This window comes from Ovis canadensis, chromosome X, assembly GCF_042477335.2.
Source record: "Ovis canadensis isolate MfBH-ARS-UI-01 breed Bighorn chromosome X, ARS-UI_OviCan_v2, whole genome shotgun sequence".
Classification (NCBI taxonomy): domain Eukaryota; kingdom Metazoa; phylum Chordata; class Mammalia; order Artiodactyla; family Bovidae; genus Ovis; species Ovis canadensis.
In genome coordinates this window covers 100,226,636-100,250,696 of record NC_091727.1, presented here as the reverse complement: position 1 = coordinate 100,250,696, position 24,061 = coordinate 100,226,636, and the positions used below count along the sequence as shown (strand labels likewise).

At 45.4% G+C, this 24,061-nt stretch overlaps 1 protein-coding gene across 2 annotated transcripts; it reads left to right on the top strand.

Moving 5' to 3' along the window:
• The first annotated feature begins 746 nt into the window (after positions 1-746).
• Positions 747-24,061, top strand: VGLL1 (vestigial like family member 1). Of its 2 annotated transcripts, none has more exons than XM_070290686.1 (5): positions 747-966; positions 5,247-5,465; positions 16,203-16,622; positions 18,419-18,478; positions 23,714-24,061. In XM_070290686.1, exons 2-5 carry the CDS (start codon positions 5,264-5,266, stop codon positions 23,755-23,757), a joined length of 726 nt encoding a protein of 241 aa, XP_070146787.1. In that variant the 5' UTR covers positions 747-966; positions 5,247-5,263; the 3' UTR covers positions 23,758-24,061. The 2 variants fall into 2 exon arrangements, with proteins under 2 accessions (XP_070146787.1, XP_070146788.1); XM_070290687.1 differs by having other exon boundaries at positions 776-976.

The following is a 24,061-nucleotide window of genomic DNA, read 5'->3' as shown; positions in this document are numbered from 1 at the left end:
ATGTCACCTCATCAGAAAATTTTTTCGTGAACATCCTAGATAAATGAGACACTTCCTATTCCCTGGCTGATTAATTTCTCTTTATAGTACTTACTGACACCTGACAAGTCCATATACTATAGGCAAACATAAAACATGTTACATATTTATTATTCCCCGAAGGCAGGGATTTGGTCTGTTTTGTTCACTATGGAACCAAATTCCCAGAATGGTGCCTGGCATTATAGTAAGTGTTTAATAAATATCTGTTAAATTAATATGGTTGAAACAGAGAATGGGAGAAGCAAAGAACGGCTCCAGGCTTTGGGGTCTGAATGATGGTGCTATTGCAGATTTTTCAGAATGTGGACTGGGACTCCTTTGCTATGAGCCTGAAGCTGGAGTCCTGAACTGCTTCATCTATTGCAGGTTTGGAGAAGTCCTCGATCCCTCCGGGCCCATGGAAGCCTGAGAAAGTCCAGAATCCTAGAGGGCTGAGCTCCCTTTCTCTTCCCACAGGAAGAAACTAGTGACCAGCCAAGCTTTCTCTCAGTGCCAAAGTCCCATCGGTTGGATCCCAGCCCCAGCACTGATGCTGGAGACGCTACTACTCTGTGTGTGGTTTCCGGGCAAACAATTGGCTGCCCACTTTAAGAGACAATATCGCTAAGCACTTTTTTTTTAATGCAAAAAGAAAGAAATAAAAAAAGAACTACCTATTTTCCTCATTCCTGCAGGTGCCCAACCCGATTGACTTGTTGGAGTACATTTTCTGCATTCTTAATAGATAGCTAGCAGGAAATGCTTCGTATAGGCTCAGCTAGAGGGGTAGAAAGTTAGCGAGGGGAGGGCACAAGATCGCCAGGCCCTGCTCGGACCAGTACTGAGCTGCTCTAAAGCAGGCCAGGCAGCTCCAGCCAGCAAAACACACCTTCGACCGGCCATAGCATCTTGCTGTGTCTCCGCCGCCGATGGTCGAGAATTAAGGTGAGAGAAGGTAGGAACTCTGGGGGAGGCAGGAGGGATGGGAATTCAACTGAGACGGAACTGGGGCTGGGGGGGAGGTGGTAGTGGTAGGGGGCATCACACGCTTTGCTTAAGGAGATGCCTTCCGGTGCCCTTGGGGCTTTGTTCCAAGTGATCACTGTGACAACCTCTCAGACTCCCCATCCCAAGCCCAGGGGTGCTGGGTACCATTTCTCAGAAGGGTGGTAAGCGTGTGCAGGTAGGCATCCTGGTAGAATGGAGGCCAAACTATTGCTCTTTTCCTCTTGGCCCAAAATATTTGGGCCGAAAACCAGGCTTTATTTCGATGCCTACTTGGTGTCTTAAATTTCTGAGCACTGGGGAATATTGTAATTACACTATTTGAACTGCACACCTGGCAAAGCTTGGCCAAGGCCAAGGGTTTTGTCTGCAAGAGGCTTTTGCTACAAAGCCAGGCGCCAATACAGCAGCATCTTGGCCAGGAAAGTCCTACCCTCGGTTCCAGCTTTGCGGCACCTCCTTCTAAGCCAGACCCACCCCACCACTTCACTTCCTGAGGAGAGACTCTTCAAGGAGGGTTCGTGTGGGGATGAAACCGCTCAAGTCACTCCAGAGGTCCAGTGGGAGGCGATTCTGTAAAGGATTAAACCAGGTAACAGCTCACAGATGTGAATAGCCCTCAAATACAGACCCTCATCCCCTGAGGTCTGACTACAGCCAGGGAACTGCTCATGAGATGTGATCCAGAGATGTACTCCAGGGCTTTCCTTTAGAGTATGTGTCCATGTGTTTGGCAAGGAAAAGAGGGGCATGCGTAGGACTTAAGATTTATTGAGGATCCGCAGTTGTGTGAGGTCTGAGCTCCTCAAGTGAGGGGGACCGAGACGGTATTTTCTGATCTGCTCTGTTTCTATGGAACTAGCATATGGTCTTTGCCCAGGGAGGCTAGGAGCGTGTTTCACGGCATTGATGTCTCAGGGGTCCGGCCAGCTGCTTCTCATGGCTTCAGGGAGACTTAGCAAGGAGAGATGGCAGGCTGGGTCATACCTGAGCCAGTGGCACCGGCCACTGGCAAGAGGGTAAGAGGGCAAGACACACAAAGGTGCTAAGCTGCCCTTGCAGGTGAAGGCTTCCAGGAGACACCATGAGAATGTGCAGACAGACCGTCTGCCGGCCTGACTGGGAGCCAGAGGACTAGATCAGGATGAGGGTCCCATGGAGGGGAAGGGGCTGTTCACCCTGACAGGTAGAAAGGGATGGTGAGAAAAGGCCAGACACCGAAGCCAGGGAGACTTGGGTTCAAACCTCAGCTCTGCCACCACCTAGCTGCATGGCCTGGGCCCTTGATTTCCTCTTTCTCTAAGCCCAGATTTGCTCATCTTTGAAATGGGGATAATAGTACCTAGTCTGAGGGTTATAAAGATTGGAGAAAATATATTTGGAGCCTCTGGGACAGAATAGGTCTTCTGTGAACTGCAGCTTTAGCAAAAAGGCTTCGTCCATGCTTATCATTACTTGGTCATTCATAATACCATCGCTTTATTAGTCATTTGATTTGCTATTTTTTGGAAATATATTTGATAGATAACATTGTGTAGATTTAACATGTACAACATGTTAATGTGATGAATTTATATATTGTCATACAATTACCATCATGGCCATAATTAACACCTCTATCATGATGCATCATTACCCTTTCTTTTCATTGGTTCAAATAATTAAATTCTAGTCTTTTAGCAAGTTTGATGATTAGAAGGCAGTATTGTCTAGATTCACTGCACTGTGTGGTAGATTTCTAGGGCTTGTTCACTGCTTGTTACACATTTATTCCCTTAAACAACATTGGTTCTGTCCCCCCAGCCCCTGGGAATGACCATTTTATTCTGTAGTTTGGCTCTTGAAAATTCCACAGATAAGTGAGATTATACTTTGAGATGCCATAATATGCTCAAGGACTACACCTTTGCTTTATTGCTCGAAGTCCCAAGTATCTGAAGATATCATGTGCTTTTTCACTGAGGAATAATTTGCCTTCAGTGAAACTTGCAGACCTGAACTGGACAATTTGATGAGTCTTGACACATCTGCATCCATATGTAACCCTCAGCCTCTTCAAGATGTAAGACATTTCCAGCACCCCTGTGAGTCCACTCTCACTCTTTTCCAAGCTCTACCTCAAGGCAACTGCTGTCCTGATTTTTATCATCATAGATTATTTGTGCCTGTTTCATGTAAGTGAAGTCATACAATATGCAGTCTTTCGTGTCTGGCTTTTGTCACTCAGGTTAATGTTTTTGTGATTCATCTATGCTGTTGGGTGGATGTCGTTTGTGCCTTTTTATGGCTGAAGAACATTCCATTGTATGAAAATGTCACAGTTAGTTTATTTGTTCTCCTGGTGATGGACATTTGGGCTGTTTTCACTTTTATAAACAAAGCCACTACGGACACTCCTGTAGAAGTCTTTGCGCACACATCTGTTTTCGTTTCTCTTGGTTATGTGCCTAGAAGTGGGATTGCTGGGTCTTATGGTAAGCGAACGCTTAGCTTTAGAAGACACCGCTGGACGGTTTTTTCAACGTGGTGGCTCCCATGTGTTTTTGAAATAAGAATACAGTGGATTCATTTTTTTTAGGGTGGTGCCTGGTGATGCTTAACATGTCTATCACCCAGGGGGAAACAGACTGACGTGCTCAATCAAAGGCTTCTAGAGACAGCAGAATCCAGCTGTGACTGGGGCTAAGATTCTGAAAGGAGCACTTTTAAATAAGGGTCCTCTGCTTACTCCCAGACTCCCTCCTAATGTTCCCATGATAATTGACTGACACTTCTGGCAGAAAAATAAAATAAGCTGGAGAATTCATATACTCCAACCTCTTCATTTTACCCTAGAGGAATCTGAAGGCCAGAGAGGCCCTGTGATTTCCCCAAAGGCACACACCCAGTCAAGGGCAAGCCCAGGTCCTCTGAGCCCTAATTGGTGTGATTTCCTTGCATTGTGCTTTCTCTGCACGAAATGGCATTTCATCACTCAGCCATTGTTTACTTAGTGTTAGGTGCTAGAGATAAAGAAATGAATAAGAAATGGCCCCCATCCTCCTGGATCTCGGAGACTAGACCAGGAGACCATTCAACTCTAGTCATTTGCATTATATGCATCAGAATGACTAGAATGTCTTTAGCCAGAACTCTGGGCAAGTTGGATTGGATGGCCAGAGGTGACGAAGCACCCAGAACTATTATTTCCCTGGTAAAGAAAAGCCATGGCTTCTCTCTGCAGTGCCGTCTGCGTGCCTGGTCCCTGCCTAGGTGCAAAAAAGGACAGCCTCTGCCCTCAGGGAGCTCACAGGTAGGACCCATTGAGGCCAAGTTGAAGGCAATTCAGCAAATGACTGTTGGAGCATTTGCTCAATATTGAGCAGGCACCACTCTAGGCGCACAGGAAGCCTGGTGAACAGAGTGCTCTTTCCCAACAGATATCAGTGTGAAAAATGTTAGCTGCATTGGGTGCCGAGTGTCTGTCTGGGGATTCCCTGGTGGCCTGGTAATTAGGATTCCGGGCTTTCACTGCCATGGTCCGAGTTCATTGCCCTCACTGGGCAACTGAGATCCTGCAAGCCACACTGTGCAGCCAAAAAAATAAAAATAAAACAATATGCACCTGGATTTAAAGCTCTGACATTTTCTAAGTGACTCTGGGCAGAGTATGTCTGTCTGGAGGCCTTGATTGTAATTGCTAATTCTAAGATGGGGTAGGGGTGAGTACAGGACCCCATCCCACACGAATTACCATGTCAGGGGGAGCAGGAGAATTTGGTATGTTTGGTGCTTCTGCACAGAAGTGGGCAAGGTGGAAATCAAGGCTTGCTAGGGAAACAAATTGTCGGTATCCACTGATTGCTTAGTCAAGGTCTACTGGAGGACTCGTGCCCTTGTTCAGGGGAATCTAGTGGGAGGCAGGCACTTCCCCAGCTGGCAATACTGCAGTCTTTGGCTTCAGTGTCCTTTTTCTTCCCCCCCCCTTTTTTTTTTTTCATTTAATGATGCTCTTCTAATCACGTTCCCAGGCACTCTTTTGCATTTATAAGAGAGGACCCCTTCAGCACTTTATCTTTTTTTCCTGAAGACTGCTCAGCAGCTGCGCAGCTCCTGGGAGCCCCAGTGAGAGAACCTGAACCTTAGGCACAAACTGCTTGTCCTCAAGGAAGCCACTTCTGCCAACTTAGCCAAACCGCTTGGAAAAAGAGCGCCAGTAACATTTTGCGTTTGCTTTGCAGCTCTCCCCTGAGTCACCATGGAAGACGTGACAAAGACCACCGTCCACACACAGAGCCCTATTAAAACTGAATGGAATTCCCGCTGTGTCCTTTTCACCTATTTCCAAGGGGACATTAGCAGTGTGGTGGATGAACACTTCTCCAGAGCTCTGGGCAATGTCAAGAGCCCCCAGGGACAGAACCCTTCCAGCCCGAGCGGAGATGTGCTGCTGAGGAATGGTGAGCATGTTGGGAGGGAGGGGCTGGAATTCCCTATCAGGCTATCATCAAAGAACAGTTCTGATGTTCTGAGACGTGTGTATATTTGCTAAAGGCACATCATTCTGTTCCGTGAGAAGCCACACCCCTTTCTCAGAAGTTTCGGCTTGAAAATGGACACTGTTTAAGGAATTCCCTAGTTGGCTAGTGGTTAAGACTCCACGCTTCCACAGCAGGGGGCACAGGTTCCATCCCTGGTTGGGGAACTAAGATTCCACAAGCCACATGGCGTGGGCAAAAAAAAAGGAAAAAAAAACGCACTTTAATCAAATTAATATACGGATTTCATTGTGTCCTCAATTAGGTTAAATGCTAGGTTCACACTCAGTATGCGATGAGAGCACCGTTATTATTGTTACTACCTTGGTCTGACAGGGCAAGAACACCAAAGGAGTTGGGCATGTGTCCCCTGTAGAAACACCCAGGCTTCTCTCAGTTAATAGTGGGTGGAGTGGGGCCAGAGGGAGGTGGATAAAATGATTGTCTCTCCGCATCCGTCTCCCTACCCTTAACCAGTGTCTATTGCACACACTATTGGGTGATTTTTTTTTAAAGCATTGTCTCATCTCAAAACACTTCAAGAGCACAATGCCAAAAGGTGCTGAGCTTATGCATTGAATGCCCTGCTCCCGTTGGAGGATGGACATGCCTCCCAGGAGGGGGCCTCTGCCTGTGGGTGAAGAGCTCACTGGTTTTCAGAAGCCATCACTCTGACTGGCTAGACTCTGGGTCTGGATAGGGAATTGGTGTATTAGCCTCTCTAGCCTTTCAGATTTGCTTCTCTCCTAGAAATAACTTTTCCAGTCAGGTGAGATGGTTTTCTCAGAGACTCTTTGGAGTTCAGGAAACATGTGGAAGGGGAGCATAGTAGGAGCAGGTACTAAAGCTAACACTGGGGACCAGGGGCTGGGTGGAGAGCATGGAGGTGCTGTCTAAGGGTGTGCTGAGTACTTCAGAGCAGCTGCAGGAATGGCTGCTCTTGAGTCGTTTGGGGAATTGATGCGTGGGTAAAAGCCCATCCATGCGGTCAATGGGATTCAGAGGCTCTATCTGGCTCCTAGGAAGGGTCAAAATCCCAGGCTCTTCATGCATAGCTAAGTCTGTCCACTTTGGCGATTTGACTCTGAGTTAATTCTAAACACATTGCCTTGAATATATGACAATCGTTTCTTTGTCAGCACCAGCAATTCGTCATCCCTCATTTTCTCTCTCCTTGCCTCGTAAACCCAACCTGAGATATAACCAATTCTTGGTTGCTTATTGTCCCATTTCTTGGTTTCATTTCGCAGCCAGACTCCTAAGAGGTGTCCATGCATGCTCTTTCCTCTTCCTCTTCTGCTCTCTCAGATCTGCTCCCCTCAGGCTGTCATCCTCATCACTCTTTGAAACACTGTTATCCAGGCTCGTGGGAGACTTCCACTTTCCAAAGCAAATGGTCTTTCTCTGTCCTCGTCTTAGCTGACTCATCAGCAGCATTTGCTGCAGTCGATTGCTCCCGCCTCTTGGAAGTAACCTCCTTCACTTGGATTCCATAATATCATACTCATGGTTTTCCACCTCTCTCCCTGGTTACCCCTCCTTCTCAGTCTCCTTTGCTGAATGTCCTCTTCTCTTCAAGGCTTCATCTCTTAAACATTTGAGGGCCCTAGGACTTTGATCTCAATTTCTCTCTCTACATTCATGCCCTGGGGGATCTATTCTAGTCTCTTTGTCTTAAATACCATCTACATAAACACCACCTATGGGCTGATGAAATATCATATCTTTACCCAGACTGGATTTCAGATTTATCTACACAGCTGCCTAGTTGATATCTTCACTTCACATAGCTAATAGGAATCTAAACCAAACAGGTCCCAAGCTAAATTTTCTTTTTAAGATTTTTTTTGATGTGGACCAAAAGTCTATTGAATTTGTTAACAGTATTGCTTCTGTTTATGTTTTGGTTTTTTGACTGAGAAGCATGTGGGATCTGAGCTCCCCTTCCAGGGATCAAACCCACACTCCCTGCACTGGAAGGCTAAGTGTTAACCACCAGACCAGCAGGGATGTCCCCCAAGCTGAACTCTTGATCTTCCCCTCACCCTGCTCTGTCCATAGTCTCAATGAATGGCAGCTGCATCCTTCCAATTAATTGCAGTCATCTTTAACTCCTCTCTTTATCTCATACCCCACATCCAACCCAATCCAATTTGAACAATTCTGTAAGTTCTACCTTCAAAGTTTGTCTGAGCTCTGAACATGTTTCTCCACCTCCACTCCTGTCCCCTTAGTCTGAAAAGCCATCCTCTCCCCACTGGATTTTTGCCTCCTCATCAGTCTCTCTGCTGCTTCTGTTGCTCCCCTTCAGTCTGTTCTCAAAGTAGCAATCAGAAAGTTGTACCATATCACTTCTCTGTTCAAAATCCTCCAGTAACTTCTCATCTTGCTGCTGCTAAGTCACTTCAGTCGTGTCCAACTCTGTGCGACCCCATAGATGGCAGCCCATGAGGCTCCCCTGTCCCTGGGATTCTCCAGGCAAGAACACTGGAGTGGGTTGCCATTTCCTTCTCCAATGCGTGAAAGTGAAGCCGCTCAGTTGTGTCCAACTCTTAGCGACCCCATGGACTGCAGCCCACCAGGTTCCTCCATCCATGGGATTTTCCAGGCAAGAGGGCTGGAGTTGGCTGCCATTGCCTTCTCCACTTCTCATCTTACTCGGAGTCAAATCCAAGGCCTTACAGGGGGCCCTCACTTGCCTGAGCCCCTGTCAGCTTTCTGATCTCATCATCCTCTCACTCCAGCATAGCCTCCTTGCTCTTCATAGCGTGTGGCAGGTACAGTACTGCCTCAGGCCTTTTGCACTTCCTCTCTCCCCTCTTCCTGAAATGCTCTTTCCCAGGTAACTGCGAGACTTCCCCTTTATTGAAATCTCTGTTAGAATGTCGTCTTTCAGACTGGCCTTCCTGAACAGTCTATTTAAAACATAGAAGTCTCCACCCTGTCACTGTCTTACCCTGTTTTATTTCTCTTAGCATGCGTCACCATGGGGCATATTGTGTATTTTACGGGTTTCTTATCTCTTCCTACCCCCTAGACGCTGTCGGTCTGTTAAGTGCTGTTTTCCAAGTACCCACCCTAATGTCCAACACATGGAAAGTACTCAATAAATATTTAGGGAATGAATGACATTGTGATTTGGATCACAGGGTGCTGATGTCTGTCGTTGATGGGGTTACTGGAGAGACAGTATCATTTGGTATATGGCTTTAGACCCAGGCACCCTGGGGCTGGTCAGCTTTTCTGCTGTTTAACCATGTGACCTCAGGGCACATCACTTCATCTCTCTGGGCCTCTGTTTCCTCATCTGTAAAACTGAGTATCATTGAACTAAAGGAGGAATCGTGAGATTACTCATGTCAAGTGGCACATAGCAAGTGCCATGGAGGTGGTAGTTAATTTTTGGGGTGTGTGAGGGCTCGAGGCAGGTTTTTTGAATGTCTACAGTGGATGTGAGGGCCCGCCTTCAAACCAGCAGGACCCTCCCCTCAGCTTCCAAGTTGTCCACTGGCTTCTGCTGGGTGGCCGCTGCCCTGTTTCTTAACTCTCCTGACTTCACTTTGTATTCTATGAAGCCCCTGCCCACCAAGGAAGCTTGGACGTGGTCTTGTATCTGGCCCAAGATAGCCTTCTCTGGCCAAACAGAGGCGGCTTTCTTCTCTGCCTACCTTCTGTGTTGTCACATTTTCCGTGTGATAGTCTCACAGATCCCCCGACTGTGAAGAAATCTCCCTCACAGCATGTGTTGTGGGTTAGGCCGGTGTTTGTCCAGCTGACTGAACAAATGAAGGAGAAAGCCTCTTTTCTTCAAGGCCTCTCTTACACAGTTAGGAGTCAAATTTCTCATAAGCTCTGTTGCCTCTGGGGAGGGTCCCCTGAAAGAAGACGTGTCCCCAGTGGTTCTCACTGGAGGTGTTCTATGAACTGCACGCAGCTTCGAAAATGGTGGGAAATCCATAAAGTGGCTCTTCGTCCGACACTTAGCATCCTCTCAGCCCCTGCAGGCCTGCCCCAGGCTGCCTGGCCTCAGCGAGGCCCCAGCTAAGCTGAGAACAGGCTCCCATTCATGGGCTCCCATGGCGGGCTCACCCACATTTTAAGGGTACTCTGACAGGCCCATGTGGCTAGGAAATGCCATTGAATTTCCTGGCTGCTTTTTTCAAATCCAAGTTGGTTTTTTTATTTACTTAGGTATAATTTATACTGGCCCTACTGGTAGAAAAGAAAACACAGGCTGAAAGTATCTGAATTGTTTCCCTTTTGAAAGGACACTGGCCATTTCAGAGTAGGTAACTCGGAGAAGCTTCATAAATTACCATTTCTGGGGGCTTGTCTTGGTGCACAACCCACCCTGTATTCTTCCTGTCCCAGCCATGAGCCCAGCCCCAGGGCTGGCTCCCTTCCCTCAAGGGCTGCTGAGAGAAGGTATTCGCACAACCTGAGCCCTCCGAGGTCTCTCATAGCCAGTCTCCTCCCCTCCCCTCCTCCAGAATCCAATGGGGTTGGGGAAGAAATGCTGGGTTTCTTTCTTTCTTTTTATTTTTTCAATTTTAAAAATTGAAGTATAGTTGATTTACAGTGTTGAGTTAGTTTCAGATGTACAGCAAAATGATTCAGTTATATGTAAGTATATAATATGTATCTATTCTTTTTCAGATTCTTTTCCCTTCCAGATTCTTCCAAGATACTGAATATAGTTCCTTGTGAGAGTGTATCTGTTAATCCCAAACTCATAATTTATATTCCCTCTTTCCCCTTTGGTAACTATAAATTTGTTTTCCGTGCCTGTGAGTCTGTGTTTTATAAATAAGTTCTTTTTAGGTTCCACCTATAAGCAATATTATAATGATATTTGTCTTTCTCTGTCTGGCTTCCTTCACTCAGTAGGACAATCTCTAGGTCATCCACACTGTTGCCCATTAGCACTCTCACTAATAGTGTTTCTAATGGCCAACATTTATTGAGTGCTTCCTATGTTCCAGGCCCTTTCCCAGGGGCTGGCACATGAATTATTTTAGTGAATCTTCACAGTAACCTTTTGGTTAACTCTCACCGTGCTCATTTCCTGATAAGGAAAATGAAGCTCAGAGAATCAAGTGATTTGTTCAAGATCCCACAGCTCATAAGAGCAGCTGTTCATAACCAGATCATTTGATTCTAGATACTGAGCTCATACTGGGTTTTCCAGGTAGCTCAGTGGGAAAGAATCCACCTGCCAATGCAGGAGATCTGGGTTCGGTCCCTAGGTCAGGTAGATCCCTTGGAGGGGGAAATGTCAACCCACTCCAGTATTCTTACCTGGAAAATCCCACAAACGGGAGCCTGGCGAGCTACATACAGCCTATAGGGTAGCAAAAAGTCGGACATAATTGAACATGCATGCACAGAGCTCTTAGCCATTTTCAAAATACAAGCACATGTTTTGTATTTTATCTCCATTTTCAGTTGGGAAAGGGAAACTGGCTAATCAGCAAAGGACCTAGACAGGTGGTTGTGAAGGAGGGGGTGAGACTGAGTAGGAAAGTCTCCCCCCTACACACACATGGGGTGCCCTGAAACAGAGCTGTCCCCCACAAGCTGTCTCTCTGTCCTAGTGTTATTTCAACCTCAGCTAATACAAATAATATTTCTTTGTTTCTGGAGTGAATACATCAGAGACAAGTGCCACCAGCCAAAATGGCAGAGAGGGGAGTGTCAGCGTGTGCACATCGGTCAGGCCAAAGTTGGGAACTTCATGGGGCAAGATATGTGTGTGTGTTCAGAGGGTTCTCGGCTTCGACTCCATTGTAAAGCAGCATTTATATTAAAGGTGGAGATGGAACAAAGAAGGAAGGAAGGAAAGATTAGATGGAAGGCAACCAGGCAATTATGCACTGGCCTTTCACAGCTGTGACTCAGGTTCATTGAGTCAAGTGGGTTCTTAAGTTTTTACTTTAAAACTAATTTTTCTAATTACAAAGATACTGTGTTAAGTTTTGAAACTTTACAAAACACAGAGAAGCATTCAGGACACAAAACCACATGCACATCTAGGCGCCCATACTAAGTTTTACAACCTAACGTCACTTGGAGTTTTAACAGGTAATAAACCATATATATCTTTACTGCCATTTCATGTTCTACTAAGACATCATTTTATGCCTCAAGAGTATCCTTTTCTATAGGTGTTTCAAATCTGTTAAAATTTTTGGACATTTAGATTGTTGCCAGTCTTTCACTATATGTAAATATCACATTGAATATCCTTGCAGCTCAACTTTTACAAGCATCATTGATTATATTCTTAAAATATATTGTTGTGGGTAGAATGACTATATCAAAAAGTCCACTCAGATTTCAGGGTTTTGATATCTGCTGATAAATTGCTGCCAGAAATGTTAGGCCCGTTGTGCTCATCTGCCACCTTTCCAGCTGCAGGAGTGGGTGCATCCTCAAGATAATAGGAGGCAGAGCCGGCCAAGCGTGAAGCTGAGACTCAGCCAGCTCTCCACCTGCTAGTTCTGTGGCCTTAGGCGAGTTACATTAACCACTTTGAGTCTCTATTTTCTCATCTGGACGGTTGTGAAGCTCTCCTGAGATGCATCCAGAATGCTAGACAAAGAGCCTGGCCCATAGTAAGTGCTTAGTAAACAAAAGCTCCTCTAGATTGACAATCTTTCCTGCCCACCTTTGATGGATTATTTTTGGGAATTGACACACGGAGCAAAGGCTTCTGAAATCTCTCTTAATTTTTATTTTATTTATTTGGCTGCACCAGGTCTTAGTTGATGCACTGATCTTCGATCTTTGTTGCAACAGGCAAGATCTTTAGTTGTGGCATGTGGGATCTAGTTCCCTGACCAGGGATGGAACCCTGGACCCCCTGCATTGGGAACGCGGGTCTTAGCCATTGGACCACCAGGGAAGCCCCAGAAATCTCTCTTTTATAGCCAGTATCTACTCCATCCTCCATATCAGCCCTGAAGCACCGCTGCTTCCCAGGCTCCTTGGCGCTGGCCTTTCCTCCCCTCCCTTCTGTGATGACTGAGGGCAAAGAGACTCCTCAGGCCCCCCGCATTATCATTTGGCTTTTTTTCCTGGTTGATCCTGTAGAGTGTCGCAAGCCAGGAGAGAAACCCGTGAATGTGAGCCTACGCTGCGTTTCTAAACCAAAATAATAATTAATAATATTAACCACAGCAGCAGCTCTCACTTCTTGAGTGCCTATAAGGTCCTGGGCACCATGCTAAACCTTTTACATGGATTGTCCCCTTCCATCCATGGGAGGAGACATGCTCGCTGTCATTGGCTGTTAAGGGGAAGCCTCTCTGAGGGGTTGACATTGAAGTTGGTGTGTCCAGAAGCCAGCCTGGAACAGGGTGTCAGGGCCACCATGCAAGGACAGAGTGTAGGGAGGATCCTCTGGGGTAGAAGCAAACTCCTTGAGGCTTAGAGGTGCTTTCTAGAAGGTTCTGGGGCTCTCAGAAGCATCTATGGTGGTCATGGGTGATGTCTCTGGGTTTGCTTAACAGGTGGGAGAGTAGCTTGACATTTTCATCCTAAAGGGATAAGGAGGAAATGGGGACTTGTGCTCTCTGAACAGGACCTGGTCTTAGAACCAGGGGCTTCGTGAATGCTAGAGGCATGGATGGAACTAAGAGGCAGGGGCTAGATGCTCACAATAGGGGTCCAGGGGTTGGAAGCCTTTTGTATTCCTACTGAAAGAAAGATCCAGCCTGGGGGGGAGGGGAGGAGCAAAATAGGGGAAGGGGATTAAGACATACGAACTACTATGGACAGAAGTTATAAGGATGTAATGTATAGTTCAGAGACTATAGTTAATATTTTAGAATAACTATAAATGGAGTACAATCTCTAAAAATATTGAGTTACTCTGTTGTATACCTGAAACTAAAATAATATTGTAAGCCAATTATATTTCAATTTTAAAAAAGACTAAAGCTGCATCCACTTTAAGACATTATAAGATATGGAGTGGTTAATATTTCATAAACACTGCCTAGTATAGACTCACATCTGAAGGAAAAAAATAGAATATGAAAAACCTAGCCTTCCCTAAATGTCCCCAAAGTGTTCCTTGCTTGCTCTCCATTCATTAGTGTAGGCTGGGGTTTGAGAAGGCAGTGGAATCTTGCCTGGGGTTCTAAGAGGGGGAACTCGGGTAAGGAAGTGTCACCAGGGCCACTTATTTGCACCAGCCACCATGAGCCAGTCCAGTGGTTCTCCGACTAGATGGGTGTGGTTACTGGAGCAGTTTGTCCAAGAAGCCTGAGAAAGAGACCACCAAAGTCCAGGGTGTCCACTCCATGGGACACCACACCCAAGCCTGCCCTGGAAAGGTGACTTTTCTGGGCTCCCCAAGGCCTACAATTGGGTTACTGTGAATTCAGGATTGGGACTCTCTGTGTCTTCCCACATACTCCCATCCAAACTGTGCTCTGGTGCACTCAGTGACCAAGTGGGACCTTGGACAGGCACATCCACCCACTCCCCTTAACCTTTCAGTCAGACAATTCTGGAAGGGAAGCAGTTAAAGAAAATATTCAAAACAAGCTGGGGCCCTGCTTTCCACATTTCAAGCCTTCCAAACCTTGGTCCTATGTATGAGATCTGGAAGGCCAGTTCAGATGGAAACTGCCCAGTTGTCAGAGGCTAAACATTGTTTCTCATTTGTGCTTAGGACATGCAGTACCCTCATTCAATATGAAGCAGGAACAGTGATTAGCCTAAGTCAGCTTAATCATTCTATTTGTGCTACACAGTGGCCCTGAATTGCTGCTACCCCACATAGATACTGCCTCGAATTGCTACTACCCAGCAGATATCAGTTTTCAAAAGTAGCAGTCATCCTCAGGAACAAATCTTGCTAATTGTTTCATTGCCCTTGACCTCACTAAAAGAAGCCAACCTTCGACCGTCTCCTGAACAATGTAAAAAGTTGAGCAGAATATCTGCCATGTAGGGTAGGGCTTGTTTTGCCCTTACCATCTATATTACGTGAAAAGCTGTGCTGGTGGGTAAGATACTCCAGCATCACTGGGCAGACCTATCAGAAAAGATCCAGGCAAACTGAACATTCATGAGCGCTGGGTGAGGTGCACGAGGAAGGGAAGGGGGCCAGACGGCCTCTCCAGCCCTCCAGTCTCCCTTTGTCTTCACACCCATGCCCCCTTCATTATCTTGGATAGATGGGAACCTCTAGGCTTTAAGGACCATCTGCCAGGGCTCTCTCCCACCTCCCCTCTTGCCTGAGTGGGTGTTGAGAATGGGGAAAACATCCGTTCATGTCAAGCTGCCCAAGACTCTTTGAGAACTCCAATTCAGCTGCTGTTAGAGGCACAATTTGAATAGTGTCTCTGAGACCACAGGAGACTCCATCCCCATTAGCTAGTCCACAAGAATTTTACAAGAAGAACCTGAGTGACCACTTGACCTTGAACATTTTGCTTTTATAGAAAGAAGTCCAAGAAACTGGGCTTCCCTGGTGGCTCAGATGGTAAAGAATCAGCCTTGCAATGTGTGAAACCTGGGTTTGATCCCTGGGTTGGGAAGATCCCCTGGAGGAGGGCATGGCAACCCACTCCAGTATTCTTGCCTGGAGAATCCCCATGGACAGAGGAGCCTGGTGGGCCACAGTCCATAGGGTCACAAAGAGTCAGACATGACTGAGCCCACGAAGCAACCACTTTCCTACCCATCATTGACCCCCTCCAGCTCCGATCTCTACTTGGCTAATCTGCTTTGCTAACTTGGTCCAGTCTCTTAACATCCCCATGGCCCAGACTGTTCTTGAAAATGAAGTTTCATCCCCAGACTTGTATGATACTGGCAACCAGTGTTTGGAATACATTGAAGAGGAAAGGCTTCACAAAACTGTATGAAGGGTTCTTCTCTTCAGTGTATTCAAAACATCAGCTATAAAATAAAAGTCAAACAATGGCAACAAACAACATAAATCACCTTTAATCAAGTAATTCTACTTCTGGAAAAGTTTCCTTGAGGGCCTAGTTGGATGAGTATATAAAGATATATATATGAAGATGCTTATCCCAATGTTAATTGAAAAAATGGAATAACTGAGCTGCCCAAGTATTGTGTTTGTTAGTCATGTTACTGCCTTCCGACGGCATGTCATGCAGTGATTTGAAAAGCTGGTGTTGGTTCTATTTGTTGCTATAGCAGGATGTTTGTGATATTTTAATAACATGAGAACAACTGGAAAAACAATGTGTACATATATAGAAACATCCTGGAAATAAGTACACCTAAAAATAGACACTGATAGTCTCTGATATTATGCTTAGAGTGATTTTTTTAACCTTCTCTACATTTTTCTCATTTAAAAATACATTATATTAACCATACATAGTAGGTGTGTGCATTCTCAGTTGCTCAGTCATGTCTGACTCTTTGCAACCCTTTGGACTGTAAGTCCATGGGATTTTTCAGGCAAGAATACTGGAGTGGGCTGCCATTTCCTCCTTCAGGGCACTTCCCAACCCAGAGATCTATCGAACTGGCATCTCCTGAATCTCCTGCATTGGCAGATGGAATCTTTACAACTGAGCCACCTGGGAAGCCCCTGTGTTAACCATAAAAAAAGCTAATTCCATTTTGAAAACAATAAACAAACCTGTCTTCTAAATCTTTCCTTCCCAGATAGTGACATGCCTCCAAATCAGTGGCGTTTCTCTGCTCCGTGGACAAAGCCACAGCCGGAAGTACCTTTTGCAAATGGCGCTGCCAGCTGCAGCTTGAATGGATCTGGTCTCATGCCTATGGATCAGTACCCACTGTCCCTGACTGGGGGCCCCTCCGTTCAACCTGGAGAGCTGTGGCATTTCTCCTCCCTCGCCAGCCCCAGCTTCCCAGAGCCTGGCTACCCTCATGCTTTTTCCACTGGGCACTTGGTTCCGGAGCCCCAGCCTGAGGGGAAGTATGAGCCCCTCCTAAGTCTCCTCCAGCCAGAGAGATGCCTAACCCATCCTCAAGAATCTGCCTCGTGGGAGGATGGCAACTCTGCCCAGATGGCCGGAAGCACAGGATTGCTCTTCAACCTGCCTCCCAGCTCAGCCCACTGTAAGGAAATGCCTCCAAGTACGGTTGGAGGGTTGCTTCTGATTGGTTGTGGTTGAGAGTGAGTTAGCATGAGATGGGATGGGAAGACTAATTGCTGCCTCTCCAGCTGTGGGGCTCCTGAGGGACAAAACATCTATCTTCACTAGGCTGTATCGATAGTCACTGTTTAATGACTACAGGGTTGCATAGATAGCCAGCCAGATGCAGTTGGCCCAGAATATTCACCCGGGTCTGCTGACTCGGACTTAGCTTAGAAAAATGATGGGCTGCTGCCTAAAATCTTAGGGTCTTGCATTCACCTCACTGTGAACTGCCAGATAACCCATGTGTAAAACAGAGCTCAGTGATACACCTATAGGCTCAAAACTATCCTCCAAACAGGTTGGCAACTTGCAATAATGCCAGACTCCTGGGTAGAAACAAGGGCCGTCTATACCAACCATCTGCTCCACATATTAAAATTCAAAGAAACAGTGGAGGCCACCCCCTTGCTGCGTGGAGACCGTCATGGTGCCTGGCTGTCTGGGGCTTTTGCTCCCTGACCCCTACTCCTCATCCAAGCAAAAACCTCCTTAATGCTCATTCACTGTTTTATTCCATTTACTCACTTACCCGACATATTTAATTAGCACCTACTAGATGCAAAATCTTGCCTGGAGAATCCCAGGGATGGGGGAGCCTGGTGGGCTGCTGTCTCTGGGGTTGCACAGAGTCGGACACAACTAAAGCGACTTAGCAGCAGCAGCAGCAGCAGCAGCAGATGCAAAATACTCATCGAGAAAAAAGACTCCCTTCTTTGTAAAAGGATGGGAAAGAACTGGCCTGAAGTTTACTTTGACCAAAAAAAACAAGTGACTCTCCTGCATGATTTGCCCTTCACATGAAATATTGGTAATAATAGATGCTTCATAGTTTCTTGGGGCTCCATCTTTGGCTTTCTGCACCTTGGATGAGTTTTCTTTTACAGCTCCCTGGTCTGTGCCTGAAAGAAATTGCCAGAAGCTGCTTTTACTTCTGAACTAAGTATATTTATGTTACACCGAGGTCTAAAGTCAGATGCTGTGTTCCATCCTAATGTCAAAAACAAATTTTCTGTTAAAATACCATTCCATCATTTGCAGAGTTTGATTAGCAATGTACTTAAAGAGTAAATCATAAAAATGTCAAGCTTGGGAAACCTATGAGCATTCCCACCCTTGTCCTCTTTTTCAAAAATCTGTTCCTGCTGGATTCAGAGGGGAAAATGAGGCCAACTGTGTGTATATGCTTGTGCGCACACAGTGGAACCCTATCTTGATGGATGGTTAGAATACAGCTCAAATCATCGCGTCCCAAACAAAACAAGCCCATGCAGTTCAAATGAAATTTAGCAAAGATTTAACAAGCATCTAGTATATGCCAGGCACATCATAGCAAAACCACAATGCCAGCATTATCATAGTCCCGAAAGTTCTAGATCCATTCTCAAACAAATATTCATCACCAAACTCTCAACTGTTGCCAACTCTTTACACTCTCCAACTAATGCTGATATCCAATGGATGAATCAGTGGCTGACAGTCCAGGATCTGTTGAAGAAGTCAGCAACCTTTGATCAGAAACACTGCCCATAATATGGGAACAAAACCCTAAGGGCATACAAAACAGAAGTGTCTCTTTTTGTAGCATCTGATAAAAGAAAACACGTCAAATGTCAAAATTGAGGAGCATATGATTTAGGGTTCCTTGGGGGGCTACTGTGCACTTTCTAACCCAGTCCCTGATTTCATTCCCAATCATATTTTCTTCTTTTCTAGTTAAGAAAATCTATTTCCCCCCTGATGGTGGACCTGCCGGTGCCAGCTTTGCAGTTGAAAGTGAGTGTCTGCTTCTGTCTTTGATATCTTGTCTCCGCATCCTGAAAACAAACTTCTAGCAGAAAAACCAGGATCTCCAGCAACTGAATGACTCTCATTTCTGTTATTTAGTGTTTTTACCCTTTGAATTGGCTGCCTTTAAGTCTCAAAGAGCCCATGCACTTAGTATCTTGTAAAATGGTTTGCCCATTTTCTAATTTGGCTGTGAAAGCAATTTTATTAAGTTCTTTTATCTGAGCTGGATTTAGTGAGGTAACCAAGGTGATGCAGGAAAATGAACAAATTCATGAAGGTTAGCCTGCTCTTTCCCAGATGTTCAGTTTTCAGCCTAGAACATAGGGCCACCCCAGGACTCTGCAGTCAGAAAATGCCACCTGATACCAAAGGCTAGGACTCTGGGCCCCACATTCAATATGAAAGTGGTGTTAGTAAGAACCGCCCAATGAGGGCGATCTCTGATTGGACATGAGGACCTTCATGGCTCAGGGTTGAATCCACCTTCATTAGTTACTAGCTTCAGGAACTTTAACCACATTTCTTCATCTCTCCATACCTCAGTAGCTTTATAAAAAGAGGATTAAAATAATGCCCACCTCATCAGATTTCTGATAAGGATTAATTCACATATATGTATTGACATGTAAATTCTAATGGAAATGAGACTCTAGTAAGTCAGCACATGGTAAGGCAGCAAAAAGTGCCTTTAGGGAGGGCATCCATGTGCCTTCAGCTGTTCTCACTCTGTGTGTCTGAGAGGCATCAAGGGAAGAGCTGCCACCGCAGCCTCGGATCTCTGGCACTTTACAGTTTGCTGTGGAGTGGGGGTGAGCAAAATATATAGACCTCCCTAAAATGTCCACTCCTTGAGGGCCAAGACTTTGAGAGGTGTACTAACCCATCCTGGCACCTGTGGCAGTGCCTGGCATGAGGTCAGAACATATGTGTCTAATGAATGAGTGAGCAGATGCCGGAAACAATAAAAGAACATCAAAAAAGGAAATGGTAAAAATCTACCTATTGATAGAGTATAAATTAAATTTTTTTGATGCCGTTGAGTGAAACAAGCAAGTCACAAATCACCCCCCGTGAGGAACTGGTTGTGCCCAAGTGACAAGATAGATTAAGGGCTGATCCAAGAGCCTTAGCAGTTTTATCAGGCTTCATGGAAGTCTTCCTGAAGGGATGAGCTCTGCTCACCTTCTAATGTATGAAATCAGGATTATCTAGTCTCCTAAGTACTTGTTAGCTTATACATTTAAAAAATTGTAAGCCTTAGAATTACCAAAAGCCTGATGCTTTCAATTGCTCATAGGCCCAAATTAACAGCAACACCATGTATCGGTGGTGGCTATGAGCTCAGTCCCCACAATGACCTTATGATTCATGTATGAAGACATCTTAGGTGCCTTACATGAGGCATGCAGTAAGTAGAGGTTGGATGAGTGAAGAAATGAATATAGCCATTTTATAGATGAGTAAACTGAGTCTCAAACAGGTGAAAGGACTTGGCTTAAGATCATACAGCAAGTGGCAGGGGTACAATGATTTCTTTGCTCTCACAGTGTCATAATCATCAACATCATAAATTACATTAAACATAAATCATCAAAAACAATTCCAACTTAAACCAAGTGTATAGCAGTGAAGACTAGCAACCGGTATGATTGCTTCACTGTATATGGGCTCACTGTCCATCTGTGAACCAGGACAGTATCCTGAGTAAGATGAGGGGTCACAGAAACTTGGAAAGCATGCAAAGGAGCAGTATTACCCTGAGAAGGGGCCATGTGGAGAATAGTTGACAGGAAGTGTGGAATGGGTACCTGGCTATGCCAACAGCCCCCTGTTGGCTATTCTGCCACTGTGGCTCTGGGCAGAGGGAGGCAGCAGGACATGGAGAGTGGGAAGGGGGTGACTTTCTAGGTGAAAAAAGGACCAGGAACACCCCTCAAAGCCCACATTCTTAAGAGAGCACAGCGCCCATTTCCCCATCTTGCCTGATGCTGAAAACCAGAGGGGAGCTTGTGAAACCCAGATTCTGCACCATCACTTCCTGGTTGAGTAGTTTTGGCATGGAACTCATTAGCCTCTTTATATGTTTGAGTCTTGATATATTTTATATTAACCTGATTTGGGATTTTTGTTTTGTTTTGGCCATGCCAAGTGGCTTGCGGGATCTTAGTTCCCCAACCAGGGATTGAACCTGGGCCCTTGCAGTGAAAATGCTGAGTCCTAACCATGGGGCCACCAGGGAGTTCTCATATATTGACCTTATTTTGAAGTGAGCTAGATGAAACTGTCAGGAAAGATTTTGGTAGTCTGAAAGATTTCCTCTGTTAGGCCCCAGATAAATATTTGTTGAAGGAAGGCAATTCCCTCCTGCCCCTCCAATATGGTCTAGTCCTCTTGAGTGGGTACCACACACCCACATGAGGCAGAGACCATGTGGAGAGAAGAGCAATCTGCTGGAAGCATAGTTGGAGGGACCTTTCTGGAGGGACTCCCCAAAACTGGTGCCAAAATATTTAGTGAATTTGATTTTTTTTAATCTGCAGAAACAGACAGTGGTTCACTGTACATTCCTTCAATCTCTACAGAAAATATTGCCAGACATGGTACACTTACACACATATATATATATATAATGGTGTAGAAAACTCTTCTTGGTCCCTGCTCCCACAGTTATTAGTCTAGTTGGGAAGGTAGACTCCACCAAAAAAAAAAAAAGGACAAAATAAAATGTTTGCAAGTTACGGTAAGTCTGAAGGAAACATACCAAGTGTTGAAACAGAGCAAAACAGAGGTCAGCTTTGGATAAAGGGGGTCTAGGGTGGCTTCTATGATGAAGTGATATGTGAGCCGGGACCCAAATAGACTGAGGGATGCCGGGAGCTTTAGGATGAGCTGGGATGGAGATGGGGGAGGCTGCCCTGCCCAGACCAGAAGTGAGTGAGGACTAGGAGAAACATGAGTGTGGGCAGAGTGAGCCCTGGAAAGGTCAACTGGGGCCGGGCGACACAGCACCTTCTGGATCATGGTGGGAGGTTGATTTTCTCTTCTAAGTGACTCAGTGAGGTATGGCAGGGTTTGAAGTGTGATCCAATTTGCATTTAATAAGGCCACGGAACTATTGTGCAGAGGATGCATTGGAGAAAGAACTAGTTAGGAGGCCAGAAGCACAAGATGGTGGCCCGAATCAGATGGCAATTGTGGACGGTGGATGAAGTGAATGTGTTTGAGATCTATTAATATGTGGGGTGTTTAGGTTTTCATTTGCCTGCATGAGCAACTCTGTGGATGCTGGTACATGTGTGGAAATGAGGCAGATTGTAGGAGAACACAGCTCGGCCTTGGCCACATTCACTCTAGGTGATGATAAGACATGCAAGCGGATGGCCCTCTCCAACAGTTGTATGTAAGTATGGAGTTCAGAAGCGGGGGAGAGCCTGAGTAAACTTTTGAGATTGTTTGGTATGAAAACGACACTACAAGCCACTGAAAGATCACCCAGGCAGAGAAAAGGACAGAGGACAGAGTCCTGGAGTGTGCCAATATTTAGAAGTTGGGGGATATGAGAACCAAGCAGACAATACAGAGAAGGAACAGCCCCTGGGTGGGAGAAGAGCCAGAGAGTGAGGTGTTACAGGAACTCAAAGAGGAGAAAATTTCCAAACACAGAGAGTGATTACCTGTGTCAAAGGCTTCCGAGAGATCAAATGAGAGAAGGCCAGAGAAATTTCTATTGGATGTGGCATCAGAGATTTTGATAATGTAGTTAAGAGCAGTTTTCGTTAATAGTATGTGGACGAAAGCTGGATGGGGTAGGTTGAAGAGAGAATGGCAGCTGAGAAAGTGGACACAGTAAATGGCAGTAGCTTCTTGCAGAAGCTTAGCCTTGAGGGAGGTGAATAAAAGTAAGGTAGTAGCGACAGAGATTAGTGGGGCGGAGAGGGTCTTTTATTTATTTATTTTTTAAAGAAGGCAAATATTAGAGCCTATTCAGAAAAGTAATTAGCTTCCGCCCCACTGCAAAACAAAAAACAAACAAACAAAAAAAAAAAACCCCTCAGGTGACCAGAAAGAAAAAAATAAAAATAGAGCCTATACAGAGATGAAGAGATGGATGACAAGACAATGACAATAACTTCATGGCTGGAGACAACTGCAAAGATGTGGGGAAGCATTGGCATTTGCTAGGAGGAGGGGGCATTCTACCATTGAAAGCAGACAAAAGATGGGGAGTAAGGACACAGATGCCACTAGATTTGCAGGCTTGTTTGTGGGGAGTTGGAAACATACTAATCAAATGATTTTGAATCAGCTATAAAGGCTGACATCATGAGTTTAAGTGGAAACAGTTGGCTGACTTGTGTGATTTTTTTTTTTTTTCCACCAGGGCTGTTGGGTTAATGTAACTCACAGAGAAGCCAAACTCTGGCTCATCCAGGGTTGAGAGTTTGACAAGTGAGCCTGATGAATGAGGGCCCATAGCATGGGATCGTGCTATGTAAGCTGCTCAAAGAAGGAAATGGAGGCAGATGGAAGGTGCTGGGTAGTAGAGGTTGATGGATTGGAGGATGAGAGTATATAAAAATGTGGTGATAAGACTGCTTAAGCCAATGACATCGGGAGATGGTGGTTTGGAATTGAGATGGTAGGGGTGCCACCTGTGTACGTGATGACAAGGTCTAGTGTGTGGCCACAGCGAATGGCTGACTGAGGCACTGTGAACCAAAGGTCATTAGAAGGTACAGAGAATGGCAAGAACCACAGAAATGAGGTAAAAGAAGAACCCATAGCTCGCTACACCATGGGTGCTGTTTTTATCCTCATTCACAGATGGGAACATGGAGTTTTAGGGAGGTTAAGTAACTTGCCCAGAGTCAAGGTAAGTGCCAGGGTCAGTTTTCTGTCCTTGGTCTTACCGAATAAGCTAGCTGCAGTGTGACCACACGCTAATTCTACTCTACTCCATATAAGAACACTACCTCTTTAACAAGTATTACTGAGCCTATCTGTGCCAGGCACTGTTCTAAGGTCTTTACATGTGTTTAACTCATGTAGGCAATGGGTATCATTAGTATTCCCATTTACCAGGTGGGGAAAGGGGGGCTCAGATAGGCTAGGTAACTTGCCTGAGGTCACACAGCTGGGAGTGGTGAGGTCAAGACTCAAACCTGGGTTCCTTGGGCACCAAGCCAGCTGCTATCTCATCAAGCTTATTCTATTTTTCAGGAAGCCAGTCTCCAGAGAGAAGAAGAGATCTGTTCTTTTATTGAACATGGGTTTAAAGAAGAGAATTCCTTTTTCCAAACCTGCTTCTGGTTTTCTGCTGTGAATCCAGAGGGTCTGGAGACATCACCGTCCTTTCTTCTTGTTGCCACCAAAGAGCACTGGGTTCAAAGCAAGTTTCTGTTCTCTCTGAAATTCTATACTTTTTCTTGGCACCTATGCCCTGCAGCATGTTTTTTTTTTTTTTTTTAAACTTGTTAAGTGAATCTTGAGCATATAAGATGGTTAAAAGAGCTGTTTAGTGGTGGGGAGCAAACCTGTAGATTGTTCCCAATAAAATGACAAATTTCA